General features: G+C 42.9%; 1 protein-coding gene across 3 annotated transcripts in view; it reads left to right on the top strand.

Moving 5' to 3' along the window:
- plgrkt (plasminogen receptor, C-terminal lysine transmembrane protein) overlaps nucleotides 1–14,330 on the top strand; it is a 78,329-nt gene that overhangs the window by 14,250 nt on the left and 49,749 nt on the right. For all 3 annotated transcript variants that reach the window (XM_067983630.1, XM_067983629.1, XM_067983628.1), the window contains one exon: nucleotides 1,991–2,078. In XM_067983630.1, coding sequence (XP_067839731.1) covers nucleotides 1,998–2,078 — 81 coding nt within the window. In that variant the 5' untranslated portion in view covers nucleotides 1,991–1,997. The remainder of the gene's footprint in view (nucleotides 1–1,990; nucleotides 2,079–14,330) is intronic.

The following is a 14,330-nucleotide window of genomic DNA, read 5'->3' as shown; positions in this document are numbered from 1 at the left end:
TTAAGTGGATGATTGAGATTGGCCTTGAGGATCTGGAGCCTTCCTTGTAGTGAATAACACTAGTTGACTAGAACTGATTGAAACGGATAAGCCAGGAAGCGCACAGTTTAGATAGTTAGACGTTAATTTCTAGGTATTTAAGGTCATGTGAATTATGCTACAATCTACCTATTGAATTTAAATTTAAAGATGATCTTTGGTTCCAGTAATCTAACCCACCGATTATTTACAAATTCTTTTAGAACTAGCAGTGTATGTTTTGGATAATTATCATGCTAGAATAGTGGTCATCTTTCCAATAGATAGGAGCATGTAGTTTTGGTGAATGCTCTTGTAGATTTATCTATCCAAACCACCATCAATCTCTAAAGATGTACAAGCCCAGAAGTTAAAAGTTTGAAGTTAAAGCCCAGAGTTGTTTTCTCACTTCATTCATGGTGGAACAAACTGTTTTCAATGACATGCTAAAGTAAAAGCTATTGTTGATGTGTCGCCTTGTGACAAAAAAGAAGCATTTTTTGCCTATACCAGATTATATTTGGGGGAGTTTTTTTATTCCAAGTAACAGCGCATAAAGGGTTAAAAACCAAGGTTCACATAGAAAATGGCTAGCTCTTGCAGAAATACTAAATCAAGTCAGGTTTCTGAATGGTTATCAATGGGTTATACATGCATGATTCGCAATTCTATCGATGGTTCCTGCCAGATAATAGAGTTTAATATGTTAATTGTTTAAATGGACAAGTTTTTGATTTCAAAGCTTCTGAGACACGGGATTCTAGACGTGTTCCACAGGCATTGTCTGTGTTTGAAAACTTTGAAATGGCAGCCAACCTACATATTAAAATCACTACAATTTATTAATGTTACAAATTGCCCAGGGGCTGAGTGGCCGGGTCCTGCTCCTACTTCTTGTGTTCTTTAGATTTGATGTTAGGATCAGATCAGCCATGATCGTATTGAATGGCGGAGCAGGCTCGAGGGGCCGATTGGCCTACTCCCGCTCCTATTTCTTATGTTCTTATTCTTGCAGGTTCTTCACAGGTTCTTGAACTGGTAGTTCAGTTATCTGGCACAGATTAAAATACCAAGTTATCCTGGGATGGTGGTCCTGCTTGACAGCTGAGTCTGAGACTTGTGAGAAGGAGCAGGGTCAATGATCATCTGTAGTCCTTTAATTAACAGCTGTATAGTCAGAAGCCTCAGATTGGGGGTTTATCTGTAGTTATCTGAGCCCAGCTAAGCAGCCTACAGCCAACAGGGGGCTTGAGCTAGTTTGGTAGTGTTCTGCCACACAAGAAGTAAGCAACTGTTTTCAACTATTTAATTATGTTGAAACATAGCTCAGTTGAAGTGCTTTTATAGTTTTGATATATCGTGAAACATAGCAAAGATTGTAAGTTACTGCAGGTGCACTTTTTTTGCTGGGAGTGCTGTTCATTTACCTGCTCCTTGTTAAATAAATTGGTTTATAGCACGAGACTCAGTCTGAAAAAAACTCACATTAAACTAACCTGCCGAAGATGAGGAGAATCACCTGGCGGCATGTGGTATATTCCAGTAAGGCAGAGTACAGTCACATATTGGGTTGGTAAAGGCACACTCCGGATTGTAGGGGACGTGAGGTCTGCTTATAGGAGTGGTCATTGACGCTGGGATTTCATAAAGTATTATTTTCATAAATGACGTCAGACTCTGGTTTTGATCTTCATTTTTACATGTGAGATTTCTGTTTGTGATATTGCCCAATAATTTCTTAAATTCATTGTACTAAAAACTATATAATTAATTTGAATAAAAATAATTTCACATTTGTTAACATGAGAAATGGCAAGATCCATTTTTAGTGCAAAAACCTGAGCTGAAACCTCTCGACATTATACATTTTGAGTAAAACAAAGTCATTAGAGATTTTAGAGTTAATAAATGAGTGCATGATATTTTGTTTGTAAAATATGTTAAATTATTGCTTTTTTAATGAATTTGATAGGTCCAAGATGGGGTTCTTTATGTCTAAATCTATGGATGAAAGCCTAAAGAAACAACAAGAGTTCATGGCGGCAAACAGTGCTCTGCAGGTACGACTTCATAATTCTGTGAAAGAAGCAATACAGAGTTCTATGTCATATGCTTGTTATGCGTTTCAGATTGGAAATATGAGCTGATGTGGCTTAACTAATACCAGCATATTAATGAAATGATATGATTTGGTTCAGATTTTTAATGAAAAAATAAACTAATTCCTAAAAACATGGCCAGATCATTTCTGCAGTTCCCTGTACACGGATTATTTAAAGAATTAGAAACTGTTTGTGCTGCCTCAGGTTTTATCTGCCCTGCATAATACAATTGTATATACTTACCCATAAGCCCAGTAGTATTATAACATCATTTACTTAGCAAACAGGGTCTATTTACTGATGAACTATAGTGAACAGAGTCTATTTATCATAAATTACAGCAAACAGAGCCTCCAAACTCATAACTGAAGCTACAGCAAACAGAGTCTTCCAAGTACAGCAGGATTGTTTCTCCAGCAAAATGCAGTGGGTGGAGGATACTTACATAATACAAATTATGTGCATGTAATCAATCCCAGTTCCTTTCCAGGCTTGATTGATGGGGGAATTACTCAATCATCTCCATTCTGGTCGGGACTTGTGGTCACCATATACAGCCCTTTCTATTTCGGTACACCACCGGATTGTTGGTTGGCACTTGAATGGCTACATGCATGGTCAATGATGTCCCATACCCTGGGGAAACTACCAGTTTGGAAAAAACCTTAGCTGTCTCTGCTGCTGGTGGTAGTTGCTGCTGAAGTATATGTAAGTGGATGCTTGGTGAAACAGAGCTTGAGTTACAGCCTCAGTGCAAAGTGGTTGGTGAATGCTGCATAAATGTTTTGCTAAGTTGAACTAAGTACTTTCAACAAAATTCACAGTTGGTGAATTGGATCCTAGTTAGTCAATTTGGTTGAAGGATATTTCTCTTCCTGGTGTGTAATCTTAAATCATTTAGTTGAAAACAATGATAATGACAGTTTGCTAGAGAGGAGGGCTTGGAATGACATGTAGGGCTGGAGGGGGTTTGCTGAGATGGGATGGAGTGGGGCTATGGAAGGGACTTGTAAATGAGGACAAGATTTTGAATAAAATGGGTAATCTGTCAACTGGGTTGTCCAGTGTTTTGTAAAAGTATTCACAATAATGGGAACCACCACACTTCAGAGGCGAACAAATTAATATTCTACAGAACGCACACCTTAGTGCAATCCTTAATCAGCTTGTCTAACTGGCGCAGTTAAATGATCAGATTTGGGGTTAAACCAGCCAGTAGGTTCATTCGCAAGTATTTGTTTATCAAGACATTAAAATATGGACATGGGAGGACTGATGCACCAAGGGACAAATTTGATTTAGGAGGGTAAAGCCAACTGCATCTTTTCTACTCTTCTTACATGAGGTTTTACAGCTTCAGTATTTTAGATTATTCTCACAGGTGAGTCCTAACTCCCTATGACTTTGAAAGGATCTTTACTGGCCTTGATAAGTAGGTAAGCATTTGGCATCGTGCCTAAGATAACAAACAGAAAAACCTTTCTGATCATTATTTTAGCTACTGGAATGAACCTGTGCCCTCACAAGATTCTCCTCCATTCTTCAATAAGCGATCACGATAAGTATCACAACGTCAGACCTCGTTTTAGGTTTAAGTTATCAATCAAATTTATTGAACCAAAGATGAACAAGCGAATAATAGCAGTAGTATAATACTTGCATAATAATAATAATAATTACTTAATAATAAGTACATCAGCTCCTCAAAAGGAAAATAATCTACACAATGATTCTTCTTACTGTGAATGGTGATGTGAGAGCCATCAACGGTGTCTAGTATTCATGGGAATGCCATACAACTGGTAAAATTAAGACTACTTTTCCAGTTGGTGCTGCATCTGTGTGTTGAAGATATATGCCGATGATGTTGGGAGAGGGCATCTGTTACCTCAAAATGTAAACATGTAATGCACACTAGTTGATCCAAGTGGTATCTTCTGTTGGTGCCTGTAAAGGTACAGTAATATAGAAGTTGAGTAGTGGTCATTTTTATTTCCATTTTTACTGAATGCGCTTACCAGATATTACTCCTCGGATGCAAGTATGGTTCCAGAAGTTGACACAGGTCAGAAATTGTTAAGTTGTAGCCTCCTTATGCACCATTTCTCACTGAGCTCCAGGCAGTTGCACCGTGTTCACATTGCATTGGGCAGCAGCAAGACCTGATGGTCCATCTCCTGATAAAACCTCTTGGGCTATCATGGTATTATTGCTCCTCCTCCAAATGCTATTGTGCTAACTGAAAAGTTCTGAGAATTTAGTTAAGCTGTTGCCTGCTCTGTTTATTCATCAAACTCTGCCAGCCCTCTCTGATGATTTTACATCAGTTCTAGTTCAACAAGACTAATGTGATGTGGAAGTCAGTAATTCCTAAGTAAATTTGCACGTTCCCCATGATTGCTCCTCGACAAGTAAGTCAGCAAAAAACGTACCAACACCAGGTCAGTGCATTATTGTGTGTTCGACCTGTTTAGTTCCAGGAACAATTTTAAGATAAAGGACAAAAGTTAACATCCATGCTGCTAGCACTAACTCACAAAATTACTACACCTAAATGCACAATTAGCCTATACTAGCTCTAAAAAAACAGAGTAACTTAAACTCCACAGTTGGGATGTTTCACAGAAATACATGCAAAAACGTTAAACGTGATTGACCCTCAAAACACGAGCAGATGTCCTATGTTCAGGCATCGTGATTGGAGACATTTGTATCAATATTTTTAGAGTCATAGTCAGCTCAAGATTGTGCTTTGGATTGCCCTTGTGGCCTTGCAGAAGGAATAAGTGATAGATCCTGTTCGAAGGCTTCAGGTGGCTGGTGGTGAGAAGGATCCATCCTATTTGAACATTCATGCACAGCCCGAGCTTTCTAGCAGAGTGTACTCTCCTTGATGTTGCTGCAGTGGTGGTGACACCATTGTATCTTCTGGAACATGAGCTTGCGATGAATCGCCTGAGACAAATTATGGGCTTTTTTGTGGTTTGTTGGCAACAGCTCCATAACAACAACAACTTGCGTATATATAGACCTTTAACATAGTAAAATGTCCCAAGGCGCTTCACAGGAGCGTTATGAGAGAAAATTTGACACAGAGCCACATAAGGAGATATCAGGACAGGTGACCAATAGCTTGGTCAAAGAGGTAGGTTTAAGGAGTGTCTTAAAGGAAGAGAGAGAGAGGCAAAGAGGTTTAGGGGGGGGAATTTCAGAGCGAGGGCCTAGACAGCTGAAAGCACGGCCGCCAATGGTGGAACAAGAGAAATTGAGGATGCACAAGAGGCCAGAATTGGAGGAACGCAGAGTTCTCAGAGGGTTGTAAGGCTGGAGGAGGGTACAGAGATAGGGGCAAGTTCATGGAGGAATTTGAACACAAGAGTTCTATGGTTTGTTCCTGTAGAGAGAGACACACAAATATCAAGTGCTGCTGCAAAATAATGAAAGACACTCCCAGGGTCTGCCCAAAACTTGCTGCTTTGTCAAGTGTGTCTGAGACTGCCTTGATTATCATACTTTAGTTAGACTCCATTGTTTGGGTGTTCAACATTACAGTATGTGCTGAAAATGTGGCCAATAGAAAGGCGCAGCATGGTACATATAGCTGAAAGGTACAAGAGAGTCAGAGAATGACACTCTGAAGGATATTTTACTGACATACATACAATTTAATTCAGAGTTATGCATTTTTGATGACTAAGTATACTCATATGGTCCAGGCCACAAGGTCAGATTTGTTTTGGCATTTTGGACGGTAACAAGGGTCACTCATAACAAAGTCATAAGCAATGAATATATAACAGTTGCATGTTCTTCTTTTCATCCCCTCCATTTCCCTGGGGAAGAAAAGGGTAGCAAGACAGTGGTTGACTTTGACTTTGAGGGAGAGAAACATCAGAAATGGTCTTTGTTACACACTTTCCCCAAATGCAAGTCAGAAATTTTTACCTCAACTTGGAGAAGCTCCTGACTTCCACTCCAGTGCAGCTTGACGACCCAGCCAAGATCAGTAAGGCAATGTTGTAGAATTCACAGGCGTGAACTCGCATCGCGCCACAATAACAACAACAACTTGCGCCTTTAATGTAGTAATACGTCCCAAGGCGCTTCATAGGATCGTTAAGGAGATACTGGGACTGTTGACTAAAAGTCAAAAAGACTTGGTCAAAGAGGTAGGTTTTAAGGAGCGTCTTAAAGGAGGATAGAGAGGCGAAGAGGTTTAGGGAGGGAATTCCAGAGCTTAGGGCCTTAGGCAGCTGAAGGCACGGCCGTCAATGGTGGCCACATGAACAGAAAGCATCGCAATGCTGCTCTAGAATTATGTCTTCAACCATATTAGCATATTTAAATGCACAAAACTTAAGAGGCTGGCATTTTTACTGCCTCAGGAACTTTTTATGCAAAGTTGCAATACATATATCAAGTGTAGAAAATCACAGGATTTTAACAGAATGTTACACTGTGCCAAATCACTTGCCTAACCATGAAGAGTTGTGATGTTATTTCTGAAATTAAATTGTGAACATAATCTGATGTGTTTGGATGTACAGAGCTCTCGACTCAGTGGATAAAGTTTGTAGATTAACTAAATTCATCTAGTAACAGCAATCCAGTTAATTGCAGACATTGACTGAGGGTGCCGAGAGAAAAATCAGTCTTTAGATTTGCTGCAAAAAGGTCAATCAGTTTTTCAAAAATCATAATTGTGGTCTCATGTAATTCTCTGTGTTTATCGTCTGCTCGTTCTGTTTAGCCTTTGCTGCACTATCTGGCTCCAAGATACAAAATGAGCCTTTTATTTTGATAATCACTTACTCAGCAGTTTAAACTGGCGGAAAGGTCGCACACACTCGATCGGAAAGTTGGTGAGAATAAGTGAGGTCCATTCTGAGAGCTCAACCTTAAAAAAAGAATGCAATAGATTTAGAATAACAAATAATCAATGTATGTGGGAAAAAAAAAATTGGGGTAACAAACAATGCCAATATTGTGTTCTTTATTGGGGTGATTCTGCAACCTGGAACTTCCAGCGGGAAGTGACACTCACAGGGAGAGAGTGCAGGTCAGAAAATCGTCTGCCCACAGCCAGTGATTTTCTGTCCAGGATTTCCCAACTTTACCAATTTTTGCGTGTGGCGTACATTGGGCGGGTGGTCGTCGGGACATTTGCTGCACCCACCCACGCAGTTCAGTCGGTGGGGGGCCTGTGCCCTTTTCGTTGTTGGGCCTAATTTAAATGCAAAAAGTGAGAACAGGAGGAAGTCTGGCCTCTATATAGATCCTGACACAATGGAGGAGGCCATCATCAGCATCATTGGCAGAGAGAAGGCATGCAGCATTGGAGATGGCCAGGCTGGAGGCAAGGCACAGCAGGGTGTGTGGGTATCTTCCCCTCCTTGTCTCTTTCTACTTAACCCTCTCTCTCACACTTAAACACTCAGCATGATAACCTGGTGGTGCATTGTACTGCCACTCATCTACTACTTCTTACCCCGGCCACGAGATGCTAACCCTTCTCCCTCTCCGCTTTTTCTAAGTCCATCAAGTGCCTCAGGCCTTGCAGCTGCACAGATTGAGGGTAAGAACTCTCCCAAAGCTGCACCCATCGCTCGCTCTCACAATTCCAAGCACCAGCACAGAAATCGGCTCCCCGGATGATCTAGATAGTGAGTTAAGGGGGTCAGCACTGGGTGATTCACCGAGCACAAGTGAGTAGGAGCGGGTACAGTGGAAAGGACAGACCAGGAAACAGGGGTCATCGGAGATACAACTTGCGTCCTCGCTCTGCCGAAGAGGACAGCTTTAGACCTGAGGGGCTCAGCCTTTTAAAAGAAAGGTGCTCTTTCCGCACCAGCAATTGCTCAATGCATGGGACTGCCTGCCACATGCTTCCACTAACATGTTGAAGAGTGTGAAGTAGTCCACTCCCAACTTGAGTGGGGTTCTGGTGCATTGCATTGACGCTCTGCAGTCAACTATGGAGTGTGTGGTCACCTTAATCGACGCTGCAGCTAGGCCATCCTTGCTGGGGTCTTTGGCACCATTAATAATATTTCTCAGGGTTGCTCATACTGGAGCCATGCAGGAATGGGCTCAACCATTTTTTGTGCGAAGGCCTTAGCAGGTGACAGTGTGTTAAGAGTTCCAGTTACAGGTTGCCGCTACATTTTGTGCCCTGCAGCTGTCTGCCCGTGCATGATAAGCATACAGACGACTGTACGGTAGTTTGAATGCTTGGCATGTGGCAGCAGTCAGTGTGTAACAGTACACGAGGAAACATTTTGTGCATGCATGCTTTGCCCATTCATATACTATATTATGGTGGCTAGCCTTGCCATGGCTGATTTTCTCAGGCAAATTTCTTTCTTATTTGCGGATTGTTCCTTTGAATGGACAACATAGCATTTACCTCTTGTCTTCTCCCAGCCACTCTGCACTACTGGGGAGGGTGCCCTAGAGTGCCAAACAGAGCAATGCATCTTTCCTCCACGTGCTACAGCAGCAGCTCCACAGGTGAATCTGCTGCTCTGTTTTGGCGCTATTCTTTTCTTAACAAGTGGCTACGTATTCGGAAATAACAAAGTGCTTGTCTCCTGGAAATACTCTTCCATTTTAAAAGACTGCTGCAGTCCTTTAAATAGCTGCAGGTAGTGCCAGTTTTCCTACCCCTTCCCCAATCTTATCCCCCAACCTGCAAGTTCCCAGAGGCTGGCGGATTCCCCACCTGGAGTCTGTTTTGCATGTGTGATGAGGCAGGAAACTGTAAATTAGTGCACGAGTGGCAATGTACAACCAGGCCGGTTTAAAACCCATTGTGCACCATTCCTACTGCTGGAGCCCGGCTAACAGAAAATCCACTTCTCCATCCTTTGGCAAAAGGTGGCTCTTTTAGCTTTATTCTTGTCAAATGAATTCTCATTTTGAAAGGAGAAAGATGTATTCACTAGTTTACATGTGGTTCAGTTCTATATGGCATTTACAGAAGCATCGACTGAAACCAGCCTGTTGGCTAATTGTACATGTTGGTGCGGCAGTTGAATTTTGTTCAGATTTTAAAAACGCTACGAGTATCGTTCCACTGATCAGCACACCCACCTTAATCATCATAGGATATGGTAGAATAGAGCAGCCACAGGGCTCAGTTTGCCCAATTCGTGGTGCTCCTGATCTTCAGGTGGTTAAAATGAATCACCGGAAGCATTGTAAACACTGACCGCCGCACCTAATTCTCCAATCCACACTCTCATTGACTGAGGTTCCACGCCAGGAGCAAAGCTTCACAAATTAAACCTTTTAAGTCCTGTTTTTGACAACTACCTTGTTTACATGTAGTTGTTTAAATGAATTTGGTTGCTGATAGCTATCTATTCGTGTTCTAACGTGGTAGCGATAGAGTTGTGTTGCAACATTATTTATGCCTCATCGTTTGTAAACAAACATAAGAAGGTTTGCAAAACATGTTTCTGCACAGACATTCCCCTTTTAATCTTCTTTTCATTCAGAAATGAAAATTATTCTGTTTAAAATAAAACGGAACTTTTATTATTCATTGCAATGGAGGGGACCTCTCTGTTACATAGGAACACAGGAAGGAATAGAGGAACAGGAGTAGGCCATTCAGCCCCCCCCCCCAAGCCTGTTCCACCATTCCTTTCAATCATGGTTGATCTGTATCTCAACTCTATCGACCCGCCTTGGTTCCGTAACCCTTATTGCCCTTACCTAACAAAAATCTATCAATCTCAGTTTTGAAATTTTTCAATTGACCCTCAGCCTCAACAGCTTTTTGGGGGAGAAGATTTCCATTACCTTTTGTGTGAAGAAGTGCTTCCTGACATCGCCCCTGAATGGCCTAGCTCTAATTTTAAGCTTATGCCTCCTTGCTCTGGACTGCCCCACCAGAGGAAATAGTTTCTCTCGATCTACATATTACATAATGGAAATTGGCGGGTGAGTGAGAATTCCAATTTAAAATCTGAGTGCTGGAAATCCCACTCCCACTGATCTCTGAAGACTCCCACTGATCTCCTCTGCTACTTTTCTGACCTGGCCACAAGTCCTACAAAAGTTTACATGGTTCTTTGGATAATGGGAGTGCAGATAATTGAAAGGAAATGGCATAATTGGAAACTTGTGTGACACGTAAAGATGAGGACAAGAAGTGGAGAGGGGAGGGGTGGGGAGAGATTGCAAACAAGTAAGACATAGTCAGAAGGTCAGACTCTGGAGATACAGAAGTGAGTTTGGGAAACATGGACAAGGTCTATCAAGTTAACATACTTTTCAAAATTGTGAAAAAATTGATTCCCACACGTTTCTGCAAAGAAAAATCTTACTCCAGAAAAAGTAATATAATGTCAGCTTAGTATCTGTACGGTCACAATGCAGGTCTCTAATCCTCTCCCTTAACCAGTAGAGGTGTCCATATGCATTCCACGTTCTAACTATTCTGTGCTACATCTGAGAGGGTAAGACTGAGGGAGTGTTATGCAGGCTAAAAGCTTTGTGTGCAACAGTTAAACCTGATCGTCTTTTAATCTGCTTAACTGACATCTTCACTTGCAAGGATTTCTGAGTGCCCCTGCTACTTTCCAAAAGAAAGTTGCAATTTCCCTGCATTCTTAATTCCAGTTTAATAATGCTGTACTTGGGCATCAGATCACACATTAGTCTGGTTTTATTTGTGATCATTTGAGGGTTTTTTTCACGTTTATGTGAGGGTCGATTTTAAACTGAACAGAAAATAAGTTCTGAAATGTTCAGTGTATTGGCAATCCTATCCATTTATTTCTATTCCAAACGAATAAAGAGGATCCCAGTCAGACCAGACTGTCTTCAGATACACAATCGGAAGAGGACAAGAACATTCAGTTTTCAGATATCAGTGTCCCCATTCTGCAAAAAAACTCATCGACCTTTTAAGAATTGTTGATAAACTTACAGAACATACTGAGGACGAAAACCTTGTGACATTTCTTCACCCAATAAACCACCTTTATCAGAATATTTTTACCAAAAATAAACTGCTGCCTTTTTGTAATCTCCAGCTGTTGTCACTTGCACTTTTGCCTGGGACACTGCGCTGTTTATTGAAAGATAAGAATGCTTCTGATAAGTAATGTGAGATTGGAAATTAAGCTGTGCAATATTTTCAGATAAGAATATTTAACTCATTTGCATCAGATTTATTTTAAACAGGTTAGCACTTCTGTTACAATAGTTTGACGTGAAGTATTCATCCAATAAAATTGTACAATGTAATGTCCAGGGTCCGGTTCTTTTGATGAAGAAAAAATGCATACAGATTGTATTAAAAAATGCTAAAGTAAAATTCCACAGAAGCTCGCACCCAGCAGCCAGCCCACCTCCCTTAGCCCTTCTACTGGGGGAGCACCTAGAAGAAGCACAAAACATGTAAAACATACACTACAACCAAGGGAAAGCATTGGGGTAAAATACAATAAAGTCAAAATCTAGCCCATTATGCTCCTAAGCTCACAGGCTAAACCAGACCATTTGCAACCTTAGCATCCTATTTAACCCTGAACTGAGCTTCTGACCCCATATCCTCTCTTTTTTTAATTCGTTCATGGGATGTGGGCGTCGCTGGCGAGGCCGGCATTTATTGCCCATCTCTAATTGCCCTTGAGAAGGTAGTGGTGAGGCGCCGCCTTGAACTGCTGCAGTCCGTGTGGTGAAGGTTCTCCCACAGTGCTGTTAGGAAGGGAGTTCCAGGATTTTGACCCAGCGACGATGAAGGAACGGCGATATATTTCCAAGTCGGGATGGTGTGTGACTTGGAGGGGAACGTGCAGGTGGTGTTGTTCCCATGTGCCTGCTGCTCTTGTCCTTCTAGGTGGTAGAGGTCGTCGGTTTGGGAGGTGTTGTCGAAGAAGCCTTGGTGAGTTGCTGAAGTGCATCCTGTGGATGGTACACACTGCAGCCACAGTGCGCCGGTGGTGAAGGGAGTGAATGTTTAGGGTGGTGGATGGGGTGCCAATCAAGCGGGCTGCTTTGTCCTGGATGGTGTCGAGTTTCTTGAGTATTGTTGGAGCTGCACTCATCCAGGCAAGTGGAGAGTATTCCATCACAGTCCTGACTTGTGCCTTGTAGATGGTGGAAAGGCTTTGGGGAGTCAGGAGGTGAGTCACTCGCCGCAGAATACCCAGCCTCTGACCTGTTCTTGTAGCCACAGTATTTATGTGGCTGGTCCAGTTAAGTTTCTGGTCAATGGTGACCCCCAGGATGTTGGGGGATTCGGCGATGGTAATCCGTTGAATGTCAAGGGGAGGTGGTTAGACTCTCTCATGTTGGAGATGATGTGGAGATGGTCATTGCATGGCACTTTTCTGGCGCGAATGTTACTTGCCACTTATGAGCCCAAGCCTGGATGTTGTCCAGATCTTGCTGCATGCGGGCACAGACTGCTTCATTATCTGAGGGGTTGTGAATGGAACTGAACACTGTGCAATCATCAGCGAACATCCCCATTTCTGACCTTATGATGGAAGGAAGTTCATTGATGAAGCAGCTGAAGATGGTTGGGCCTAGGACACTGCCCTGAGGAACTCCTTCAGCAATGTCCTGGGGCTGAGATGATTGGCCACCAACAACCACTACCATCTTCCTTTGTGCTAGGTATGACTCCATCACCAAGACCACGTACTTCCACTTCCGTAACATCATCCATCTCCACCCCTGCCTCAGCTCATTTGCTACTCAACCCTCGCCCATGCCTTTGTTACCTCTAGACTCCAATGCTCTCCTGGCCGGCCTCCCACCTTGCACCCTCCGTAAACTTGAACTCATCCAGAACTCTGCTGCCCGTGTCCTAACTCTACCAAGTCCCATTCACCCCTGTGCTCGCTGACCTACATTGGCTCCCGGTCCGGGAATGCCTCGATTTTAAAATTCTTATCCTTGTTTTCAAACCCATCCTTGACCTCGCCCCTCCCTATCTCTCGAACCTCCTCCAGCTCTACAACCCTCCAAAGTCTCTGCACTCCTCCAATTCTGGCCTCTTGCACATCCCCGATTTTCATTGCTTCACCATTAGCAGATGCGCCTTCAGCTGCCTAGGCCCTAAGCTCTGGAATTCCCTCCCTAAACCTGTCCGCCTCTCTACATCTCTCCCCTCCTTTAAGATGCTCCTTAAAACCTATCTCTATGACCAAGCTTTTGGTCACCTGTTCTAATATCTCCTATATGACTCTGTGTCAAATTTTGTTTGATAACCCTCCTGTGAAGCACTTTGGGATGTTTTACTACGTTAAAGGCGCTACATAAATGCAAGTTGTTGTTGTTGAAGACTGACAGAAATGGACTCTGGTGTTGAGGCTGGGAGAAATATCTGACGAGACCTTAAAAAGGTAACGCACCCCTTTCTGGAAATGCTTGTGTGGCGCAGTATGAGTGGAAACCCAGTGATCGGCTTCTCATCTGATTTCTTGAACCCAACCACCTATTCCACACCACTGCCACCAGCTGTGGTAATTGGAAAATAAACCCTAATGCAACTTAATAAATTCCAACTTGATAAAGACCTCACAAATTCCATGACCAAATAATTGCATTTCTGAATTACCCCACACTTGCTCATGTGGTTGCCATATAAAAATTCTTTCAAGGGAAAGTTCCTGAATAATTCATCAGGTCTAATATTGAAGTATTCTAGAACTTTATCACATATATACTGGACACATGGGGCTCGATATTAGCAGGGTGGCGGGTTCTCAGCGGGGGGGTCAACTGGGCGCGTGGGTAACGCGCCCGGTGAAATCAGTCCACTCTGCACGGAATCGCAGGCTAATTGGAGCCTGTGCTTCCAGGTTCCCCGCTGCTAAGCTGCGCGGCAGGCAGACTGCGCATGCACAGTAAGGTCTGTCAGCTGGAGGAGCTCTATTTAAAGGGGCAGTCCTCCGCTGACTGATGCTGCATCAAATAGGAAAAATTACAGCATGGAGCAGCCCGGGAGAAGGCTGCTCCCAGGTTTAATGATGCCTCACTCCAGGTATCATTGGATGGGGTGAGGAGGAGGGGGAGGACAGAGATCTTCCCCCCCGGCGGGCGGGAGGAAGCGGCCTGCCTCTGCCACCAAGTAGGCCTGGCTCGAGGTGGCAGAGGAGGTTACCTGCACCACCAACATATCGCCCACCTGCATACAGTGCAGGCGGCGCTGCAATGAGCTAAGTAGGTCAGCCAAAGTGAGTACAC

The sequence above is a fragment of the Heptranchias perlo genome, chromosome 4 (assembly GCF_035084215.1).
Source record: "Heptranchias perlo isolate sHepPer1 chromosome 4, sHepPer1.hap1, whole genome shotgun sequence".
In the NCBI taxonomy this organism is placed as follows: Eukaryota; Metazoa; Chordata; class Chondrichthyes; order Hexanchiformes; family Hexanchidae; genus Heptranchias; species Heptranchias perlo.
Note: the sequence above shows the minus strand (reverse complement) of the source record. Positions and strands in the feature narration are given on the sequence as shown.